The sequence below is a fragment of the Oratosquilla oratoria genome, chromosome 26, assembly GCF_046742065.1.
Source record: "Oratosquilla oratoria isolate Oo_2021 chromosome 26, ASM4674206v1, whole genome shotgun sequence".
NCBI classification, from domain to species: domain Eukaryota; kingdom Metazoa; phylum Arthropoda; class Malacostraca; order Stomatopoda; family Squillidae; genus Oratosquilla; species Oratosquilla oratoria.
The window spans coordinates 48997079-49008442 of NC_134802.1; the positions used below are offsets into that span (position 1 = coordinate 48997079).

Genomic DNA, 11364 nt, shown 5'->3' on the forward strand with positions numbered 1-11364 from the left:
CTGAAGAATCGGCCATCAAGAATGAAGACCGTTCTTGCGATGAACCTTCTTCCCAGTGTTCATTTTCCTGTGACGTTTGTTCTGCTGTCTTCACAAGGAGGCATAACTTGATAAGGCACATGAAGATCCATACAGGAGACAGACCCTTCCAGTGTAGAGTCTGTTCTTCGACGTTCATCCGGAAGGCCAACCTCGCTGAGCATCTAAGATCCCATGTGGGTCGCCGGCCGTACAAATGTGACATTTGCGAGTCTGCATTCTTCAGGAGAAGTAACCTACGCACCCACGTCCAGAGACACACTGAGAGTCGACCCTTCAAGTGTGACCTCTGCGAGTATTCCTCCAAAACCAAGTGTGGCCTTAAGGTTCATGCCAAGCGCCACTCGAAAGGACCAGTTCGTGTATACAAGCCGCGGTTTACGTCCTCCCGGACGAAACTGAAAAAGGTAATCAGTTGCGAGGTGTGTTCCTCCACCTTCTCGAGGAAGGACAACCTCCGAAGGCACATGAAGATCCATCTCGGACTACGACCCTTCGAGTGTGAGACTTGCGGGACCTTATTTACCCAGAAAAGTCACCTGACAAAGCACACGCGGATCCACACCAAGAAAGAGGAGATCACCCTTGACGAGGACTTAAAATCGGAGGTGTCAACATCGAGTGCGATGCCCAGTATATCGTCTCGTGAGAAAGAAGAAGGTTCTTGCAGCCGTGGGGAGTCCAATTCCTCCCCAGAAGGTCCCGCCAAGACACATGCGGGTGATCCCCCCGAGCAGCAACCGTTCATCTGCGGCACATGTTCTTCTGTCTTCGCCGAAGAGGCCCATCTCGCCAGGCACATGTTCCTCCACGTAAAGGAAGAGCACCTTCCCGAGAAAGACTCTGGACCTCGAGACGCCTCCAAGGTTGACGCAGGAGTCTGTCCCGCCAAAATTGAACGCGAGTCCGAGATCAACTTCTCTGAATGGTAACCCTTCCTTTTGCTAATTAGACTTCATATGCACGTATTTGTTTACAATATGCTCTAGATACCTGGTGTTTATTAATCTTTGCGTCTGATGTAAATATGTAGTTTGTTTAAGTTATTCTAGTTCACATTGAACTAGAAATCGGGGTCGAGATACAATGACACCCGCTCTTAAACGCTTATGGTTGAAATCTAATGTGATGTAAGTTAGCTAATTCCATTAATATTGTATTCCTAGCCCCTCTTGTTCATTTGTTCATTGCGAGCAAATCTTGTAGTTGACTATAGGAAGATATGACATGCCCAGTTTAAGAAAATAATTTAGTTTGTATATGTGTGTGGGTTTACAGTTGGAAAATGTCACACACACACACACCCGTTTGCCTCCATGGGAGATGAATTTAATTAGGTTAGATGTGCCCAACTCTTCTGTAACCTCCTTCGCCAGAGATAATGAATGTCTGGTGCTTTTTCTTTAAATAAAGAATTATTAAAAGAACATAATGTTTAACCTTTTAATCCTTTAAAACATCACTGTCATCTAGATTGATAATATGTATCCTCAATTTGGAGGTCAGAGGGAGCATACTGCCTCTCAAAGGTCAATGAGTAACTGCATTCTTTTATCAGTGCACACCTACGCATTAGAAAATTAAATTTTGTACATTCGAATACACATAATATATATTTTTCTTGGCGGAGATCGATAAAAGAACTTTGCCAGAAACTTTGCACAAACATAGTCGCGTCGACTCCTTTAGACGCCATCTTTGTTGTCGAAGGCTGCGCCAACGGCCCTCGCAAATGCAGGTTAGGTTAAAATAGACGAATTCATCATGTACCTACCAAAACAAAGATAACTATGCTTGCTTTTAGCAAGAATAACATTACGTTGATAATTATTCAATTTTCTGTAGCTATATCGCGTGGGTTTGCACTTCCAAAGATTTACTAGTATGGCGAGCTTAGAAACCTGAAAAGGCCACTTTCTTGATCCAGGTCAGGATCGCCGTGTTGTGCATGGAGATGTACACTCCAGGATACTCGGCACTTCCGCATCCGTACCCGGTGGCCACGGTTCCGGCAACTGTAAACCGGTTCTGGCTATTCCTGTACACCAGTGCTCCGCCGGAGTCGCCCTAGAACGGAAGAAAACTCTTCTAGTTTTGGGTTGTAGAGGTTACTGGAGTTTAGCAAAATGATCAATCATCTACTCTGAGGGGAATTTGTCGAATTGATCAACTCCCGAGCATAACGAAATTTGGCGAAATGATTAACTCCCGACCCTAAGGGAATTTGGCGAAATGATCCAACCCCAAGAAATTTTTGCAAATTTATCAACTGCAGACCCTAAGGGAATTGGTCGAAATAATCGACCCCCCAAGGTGAATTTGGCGAAGTGAAGAACCACCTACCCTTAGGGAATCATCTGGCATACTGAGGATCCACTTACTTTTGAGGGAATTTGGAGAGAAAAGAAGAAAGTACCGAGCACTCACCTCACATGCATCCTTGCCCCCTTGGGCGGTCCCGACACAAAGCGTCCCTTCGACGAATCCTCTCGGGAACTTCTGTGAGTAATCGAACAGGGTCTCGTAGTTCCGGGCGCAGTCTTCGCTCCCCAAGACGAAGAGGTCCACCTCCATCAGCTCGTTGCTTCCTGGACCGTCTGAAGGAGAAGAAGAGTCTCTCAGTAGAGGATGTTCCAGGACAGAGGTGTCCAACACCAGAAAATGGTGTGCATGTCTATGTATGTAATGTGTGTATGGAGACCATTGACTTGTACTTTTCTTTGGTGACCCTGCAAGAGGAACGTCGGGTAGAATCAGGTCCATGTTGCCACTTTGGAACCCCCGAGGGGATGGCACGCCAATTTGCTCTTCACGAAATCTTGACTTCGCGCCAAACGGGTCCTCACGAACTCTGACTTCGCACCAAATCGGTCCTCACGAACTCTGACTTCGCGCCAAATCGGTCCTCACGAACTCTGACTTCGCGCCAAATCGGTCCTCACGAACTCTGACTTCGCGCCAAATCGGTCCTCACGAACTCTGACTTCGCGCCAAATCGGTCCTCACGAACTCTGACTTCGCGCCAAATCGGTCCTCACGAACTCTGACTTCGCGCCAAATCGGTCCTCACGAACTCTGACTTCGCGCCAAATCGGTCCTCACGAACTCTGACTTCGCGCCAAATCGGTCCTCACGAACTCTGACTTCGCGCCAAATCGGTCCTCACGAACTCTGACTTCGCGCCAAATCGGTCCTCACGAACTCTGACTTCGCGCCAAATCGGTCCTCACGAACTCTGACTTCGCACCTAATCGGTCCTCACGAACTCTGACTTCGCACCTAATCGGTCCTCACGAACTCTGACTTCGCGCCAAAACGGTCCTCACGAACTCTGACTTCGCGCCAAATCGGTCCTCACGAACTCTGACTTCGCGCCAAATCGGTCCTCACGAACTCTGACTTCGCGCCAAATCGGTCCTCACGAACTCTGACTTCGCACCAAATCGGTCCTCACGAACTCTGACATCGCGAGATTCTGGGCTTGGTTCTTCACGAACAACTCCTATTTTACTTACTAAAGAATGTAGCTCCCCATCCTGCCAAGGTGACAGACGCTCCAGTCAGGTCCCTGTGGATCTCGTTTCCCCATGGTAGACAAGCTGGTTGGATGGCAGCCTGTAACACAAACGACATTTATTTTAGTTCAAGTATCTGTGTTTGTGTGTATATTATAACTTCCGCCTCTCTGTATCTCCAACCTTGTTTGTAACTCTACTTCTGTTTCTCTATCTACCTTTAATTCTATCAATGTCCCCATCTGTCTATATGCATTTATCTTCTATATTTACCTTTAGTTCTAGCCTTGTCCCCATTTCTATATCTGTCTATATGTATTTATCTTCTATATTTACCTTTAGTTGTAACCATTTCCCCATCTCTATATATGTCTATATGTTGATAAGTATTTTAGACAAATTATTTGGATGATGGAGAACATAAACACAGGGGAAGGCTCGGAACCCTAAACACTCTAATGTTTCGTTAGAGAGTTTAGGGTTCCGAGCCTTCCCTTGTGTTTATGTTCTCCATCATCCAAATAAAATGTCTATATGTATTTATCTTCACTTTAACTCGCTCAATCTCATAGAGAATGTGTCTGGTCCTTCAAGAAGGAGATGATTTGTTTTCTTCAGCAATAACCAACGGTTCTACCTTTGGGGACAATATCACACCGAAGAGTCGGAGGTCACAGAGAGAGTCCAGGCAAGTAAACAGAACTGAGGTAGAGTAGAAATTAGAGTGATGGGTGGAGACTAGTCCCATATAACCAGAGTTATGTGTGTCTCTGGTTCCTATGGGTGTTACTAGTTCCTGAAACGTGCAGTCAGTGCCCCATAAAGGAAGGGGAGGTGAGTAAGTTTGCTGAAGCTGGATTTCACAAAGTAAAGGGTAATGAAGGCTTCAGACGAAGAAGGAGAAGGAGCGAAAGAAAAGTACTGGGAAGAGGAAACTCTTACTGAGAACGTGACTGGTCGCCCGAGGTGGACGAGGGCGAGATCGTTGTAGACCACGGGATGATTGTAGTTCGGGTGAAGGACGACCCTCGATGTCCGGAAATCTATGGGGGGCCAAGTCGTGTCGTTGGTCAGATCGTAGTCGAGCTCTCCGAGGCGAACGACGTAAGAGTGACTGGATCTGCAAGATGGGGAGAAAGTCGAGGGGGATTTAGGTTTAAGTAATCGCCTTCACAGGAACTTGAACGACTATGCCCCACTTAGGGTATGTCGTGATGAACACATATGTGTGTGTAAAAATAATCACACTAAAGCGTGACTAAACAATATTGCAGAAACCACAGGGAAAATAAAGTCTGAATACTAAACGTTTTCGTCTGTTATACGACATCCTTAGAGTACAAGAAAGAGACATAATATTCATACAGAAAATTTTCTTATTTCTGTATAGATATTATGTTCTATGTCTCTTTCTTGTACTCTGAGGATGTCGTAATAGACGAAAACGTTTAGTATTCCGACTTTATTTCCCCTGTGGTTTCTGCAATATGTGTGTGTGTATTATATACGGGTATACATATATGTTTATTGTTTTTCTATGATTTTGCTATTCGTGCCTGTGATTATCATGTATCTTTGATTTTCTATGTTGCATTGAATTTGTTGTGTTGTGCCAGGTCATTAGTTGATGTATGTGTGAGGATAATTGAAGAGAGTTGGAATGACTGACGACAAGTGACACCGGTACGACAGTGTCCTCACGGAAGCAGTTTGAGGAGCAACTCCGTCAAGACTTTAAGTATGCTGTTTCTTTGAGAATGTGTGCACTTGTGAACTACTTACGACGTTATAAAACAATGCGCAGCTGTCAGAACCCATTCTTGGTTGATCAGGACTCCGTTGCAGATCCAATTTATTCCCCGTCTGTCCTCTACACCAATCAACGCCTGGGAGAACGAAATAAAAATAACGATATATTGGTAGTAGGCAACCCCCCTACATCTGGGAACACCAACACATTGCATGTATATACGCATATACATTTACGTGCGTGTGTATGAATGCAGGAATCTAATTTGGGGAGTAAATGATAAAGTTGACACAATGAGACTTGTCTACAGAGACAAGGAACGCCAACACATTGCATGTATATACGCATATACATTTACGTGCGTGTGTATGAATGCAGGAATCTAATTTGGGGAGTAAATGATAAAGTTGACACAATGAGACTTGTCTACAGAGACAAGTTTCAACCCGACACGTGATGAAGGTTTTGCTGTGGCAACTAAGAGTGCCTGATGCCAAACAATTATAAAAGCGAAATTAACGGAAGTGAATTGACGTACCGTCCATGGCCAGTTCCCGAATTCAGCAGGAAAGCCTCCCACAACAACGAAACGTTTCTCAAAACCTCTTGTAGAACGTTTCCTTGCTCCACACTCTGCAAAATGGACAAGGGAATGGAGTAGAATGGGGCGAGGGGAGAAATGTATGGGGGGGGGGAGGGCGGACGGGGACGAGAATAGGTGACTAGTAAGTATGGCGAGGAGGTAAAATCATGCGTTAAGGGGGAAGGAGCAAGTGAGGAAAGGGGAAATGATTAATGATGAACCCAGTGAAACGAGGAAGGAGTAGATGATAAACGAAAGAAGTCTACAATGGGGAAGGGATGTGTGTTGCGCGAAAACCACACAGTTCAGGTCAAATTGCAATAGAATGAAGAGTTACAAGTACCATCTGAAATAATAGTACAGTATATCTAGAGTCTTTATTAAATTTATTTCCAATCCAAGAAGATGGCAAAAATCCCAATATCTGGCGGGGGTGGGGGGGGGAGCCAAGGACTGGCCACACTGTTACCGAGTCACCTCTGGGGAACCTACCGAAGGAGACCTGCGGGGCGGAGACACCAAGGAAGGTCGTCGACGGGCTGGAGGTCTCCAGTAAACCTAAGGGAGAGAAGAAGGTCTTCAGTGGTACACGTGCATAGATGAAAGTGCGCCTTTACGGCCCAGCGTTCCTCAGAATCTTTTATGAATGGAAATGATCCACCACAAAAAAAGTATCCACTTTGCGTTACTGTCATAATTGTTTTCCGTCCTTTGTACATATACATGTATGCATATGCACATGTCCACACACATACACATATGCAGAATACCACAGGGGAAGGAAAAACACGGAGACCGAGCGCTTTCGTGATATTTTCACTTTGGTCATAATAACAGTTTAGGTTTACATAAAATTAACCCATTTATTGTTAGTGGTATTAATCATAATTATTCAAAAATTAACATAACATGATTACGTCCCTGTTCGGAACCCCACGGCCTAATCTGATTGGTCGAATAAACGTCCCAACTTCAGCAATTACCCTACCCAAGTGTCCTATTTGATTCATATATATAATAAGCGAAACGTCGTACAAATAAAGGCTCCGTCCTCATATGGTGTTTATCTCGTCAATCTTGTCGGCAAACTGCCACTTTTAAGGATATACATATATATATATATATATACATATATATATATATATATATAATACCCTACTTTGTACCTCTTCATTCTGTTGTACGTCTTGATAATGTGAAAATATCACGAAAGCGCTCGGACTCTTTGTGTTTTACCTTTCCCTGTGGTATTTTGCACATTTGTGGATCACGTGTGTTTAGTGACACTCGTGCACACGCACACACACACCTCGGATCTACTGCAGTCTCTGTCGAGACAGCCAGACACCACCCTACGGCAGTGAGCTCAGAGCTCATTATTTGCCGATCTCTGGGTAGGTCTGAGACCATTCACACACCGGGACAGCAAGGTCACAATTCCTTGACTAACGTCCCGTACCTGTTCACCTAGCAGTGAGTAGGTACGGGACGTTAATCAAGGAGTTGTGACCTTGCTGTCCCGGTGTGTGGTGTGTGAGTGGTCTCAGACCTACCCAGAGATCGGCAAATAATGAGCTCTGAGCTCACTGCCGTAGGGTGGTGTCTGGCTGTCTCGACAGAGACTGCAGCAGATCCGAGGTGAATACACACACACACACACGTACAATACAAAGGTCAATGACCTCGTTTGACCCAAAGGTCGGTGACCTCGTTTGACGACCTCACCTACGGAAACTGGGCAGCACACGACCTGTTGGCTGCCTCGGTACCCGCAGACGGTGTGGGTGTTCAGATGGGCGTTGGCGAGGACGGGCGGGCATTTAGAGATCTCACGACACCACCCATTCTGGTGGGTTCGAGTCCTGCAATTTTCGACGGGCTTCCTTCCCGAGCCTTCGAAGACGAGGCCTGGGGTCGGGAGAGGAAGAGAACTCATAAGTTGTTGTTTTTTAAACCCTTATCTATTCATTTCAATATCTTTATATTTCATTTATTGTTTATCTATTTATTTGTATATTTATTTTTTATATCTACGTACTTCACTGGCGAGAAATGTAGTAACACGTTTGTGAATCACGACTAACGCCATATTCGGACGAAAAAGAAAAAGAAAGTTGCGTAAGCGAAACTATATACTTTGACTGCTAACTGCAACCCTCTTCAGTAGTACAAAGTGGAAGGAGGATGCTCTCTTAAATAGCAACCTCTTACAAAAGAAAGGGAACTTGGAAAAGAATAAATGTCACTAGCCCAACCCTTGCGTGACCTGAGAATGACCTGAGGTCAGGTCATGGGGAGGAGGAGGAAACTTGTTGACAATTTGTTTGGTGATGATAAATTTCAGGATTATTCATCACCAAACAAAATGGGTGGCGTTAGACGATTTTATTCAGGGGGGGAAAGAAACGATGGCGCAGTGGTGGCGTTCGCGGCCGCCACTACGGAGGTCCGGGTTAGAATCCCGCCCAGGGCTGGAATAATTTCAGTACCGCAGCGCTGCGAGTCGTTACTCCAACTCTCGTGGGCGGTGATAAACCATAAAGACCTTTTGGTCTATGACGAGCTCCGATGCATAAAATAGATCAAATAAAAAAAAAAAAGATAAAAATAAGTAAATAAATAAATAGATAAAGAAATAAATATACGAATGGATAAGACGTAGGTGGCCGATTAATTAATTATGATGTTTGTGTGTACGTATGTACGTGCGTTGTGTTTGTGTGTACGTATGTACGTGCGTTGTGTTTGTGTGCACGTATGTACGTGCGTTGTGTTTGTGTGTACGTATGTGCGTGCGTTGAGTGTTTGTGTGCACGTATGTACGTGCGTTGTGTTTGTGTGTACGTATGTACGTGCGTTGTGTTTGTGTGCACGTACGTGCGTGTGTTGAGTGTTTGTGTGTACGTACGTACGTGAGGGGCCTATTCAGATTCGTCACCTGACGTTATTTCCGGAAAACCAGTACATCAGGAATTTCCACCGGAAGTATTTCCCAAGTAACTGGTAACGCCCAAATACCCGGGTGTGTGGGGTGGGGGGAGGGGAAGGTAATTGCCAAGTTAGAGGTAGGGGATGTCTATTTATCCTCTAGAAAAAATTTCCTAGTTACTAAAATGACATTAACGAGTTAGGAGTTGAATTATAGGTTAGATATAGGTTGGGCTAGGTTAGTTAAGCAAAGTTAGATTAACCACGGTTAGCTTATGAAAGGATTGGCTAGGCAGGTGAAGCACGGTTAGCTTATGCAAGGATATAACTAGGCAGGGTGTTAGACTAGGCAAGGTTTAAGATGATACTTGACTAGGTTTGATCACATTGACAATCAATAGAATGATGATTTACACAAATGTTATGAATCATTCTAATCCTTCTCATCACCTCTTTAATCTAATTCCCTTGCTAAGGGCTCTCTTTAATCTAATTCCCTTGCTAAGGGCTCTCTTTAATCTAATTCCCTTGCTAAGGGCTCTCTTTAATCTAATTCCCTTGCTAAGGGCTCTCTTTAATCTAATTCCCTTGCTAAGGGCTCTCTTTAATCTAATTCCCTTGCTAAGGGCTCTCTTTAATCTAATTCCCTTGCTAAGGGCTCTCTTTAATCTAATTCCCTTGCTAAGGGCTCTCTTTAATCTAATTCCCTTGCTAAGGGCTCTCTTTAATCTAATTCCCTTGCTAAGGGCTCTCTTTAATCTAATTCCCTTGCTAAGGGCTCTCTTTAATCTAATTCCTTTGCTAAGGGCTTATGTGTACAGACTCGACGAACCAAGGGGCAATCTGTCACTTGTTCTTTGGGTCTGAATGATATGCACCACGGATTTCTAATAACTTGCCAACCCCAAAATGTTCAGATCTTCAGAAAGAAAAAAGACTAAAGACACAATTATTCGTCGTGTGAGTCCCCATGGTCTTGGATAACGTGTTGGACGCGTGATCGACAGATATTTCCACTCCCGGAAGAGAATTCAGAGCTCATGTATGACCGATCTATGGGTAATGCTGTGACCTGACACACACACGCACACACACACACACACACACACACACAACTCCCCGCTCACGAGAGTTGGAGTAACGACTCGCAGCGCAGCGATACTGAAATGTGTGATCTGGATCATAACTACATCTGTAACCTTCGTCGTGTTACCCGGTACATGGAGGGCAACCGGTGACGCTAACAGCTACACTATTTTGTTACCAACCGCGTCAGACAAGACTCGCCTCACTCTTCCACTGTCATAAAATTTCCCAAACTGGCGAGTACAACACAGTGCCAGTATCGTCAGTTCGATATCATGCCAGTATCACATTATCAGTACCACACATATCACATATTATATATCAGTACCACACATATCACATATTATATATCAGTACCACACATATCACATATTATATATCAGTACCACACATATCACATATTATATATCAGTACCACACATTGTCAGTACAGCATATCTACGCCTTAGTGTAGATAACACGTGTCAGTATCATATACTGTCAGAATAACAACACTGCGGAGATCCGCAAGATGAGTGCTGGGCGGGGTATAGCCCTGCAAAACTATGTATGTATATTATATATATATATATATATATATATATATATATATATATATATATATTATATATATATATATATATATATATATATATATATATATATGAAGGTGGAAAAAGAAGTCATGGGTCTACTTCCGAGTTTTTTGGGGGGTTTATTCCCGACCGGTTTCGCTCTAAGCTTCTTCAGAAGAAGCCTAGACCCATAACTTCTTTTTCCACCGTCATCAACTTGTCACAATGTTCCAGCATACATGTATATATATATATATATATATATATATATATATATATATATATATATATATATATATATATATATATATATATATATATATATATTAGAATGTGGACTGATTCAGGGCTCTGTGGGACACCAAAAGACCGTACGTATTACCGTCGTTTAACCAACACTTTTGTCCTAGACAACACTGAAACTCGTTGGACACACCTTGGCCTTTCGAAGGAATGACGAAAATGGCGAGGACCAGGAGAACTCCTGCCGCCGTGACTCCTCGCTTTGCCTCCATACTGAACGGGACTGCAGTGAGTGGACCTCCGTGGGATGTGAGCGCGCGCGGAACTCTGCAGCACCGTTCCTCCAGTCTACCTTCCTGAGGCGCCGTGACGGAACGTCCGCGACCAAAGGCGAGTTCTGATTGGCCCAGATACCTTGTGTCGTCTTTTTTATTTGTTATTTAATTGTTGATTCTGATATGGAGGAATGCGCGCGCAGAAAGGGTTAGTGTCCATAGAAGGAGGAGGTGGAGGAAGGAAGGAGAGGTGTTGTAGTAATTGCATTCTACTTGTTGTAGTAATTGCATTCTACTTGTTGTAGCAATTGCATTCTACTTGTTGTATGACTTATACAACGCCTCAATGCATCGAAAAAATACTGGTGTGATTCACCGTAGTTCTGCCTCA

The 11364-nt window shown here is 44.0% G+C and overlaps 1 protein-coding gene across 1 annotated transcript; it reads right to left on the bottom strand.

Moving 5' to 3' along the window:
* Positions 1–1839: 1839 nt before the first annotated feature.
* Positions 1840–11084, bottom strand: LOC143039537 (venom protease-like). The gene is made up of 9 exons (XM_076209703.1): positions 10892–11084; positions 7613–7795; positions 6380–6445; positions 5843–5937; positions 5337–5440; positions 4497–4674; positions 3555–3654; positions 2467–2636; positions 1840–2106 (listed from the first exon to the last, which is right to left on the bottom strand). Exons 1-9 carry the CDS (start codon positions 10968–10970, stop codon positions 1933–1935), a joined length of 1149 nt encoding a protein of 382 aa, XP_076065818.1. The 5' UTR covers positions 10971–11084; the 3' UTR covers positions 1840–1932.
* Between the last annotated feature and the right edge of the window lie 280 nt (positions 11085–11364).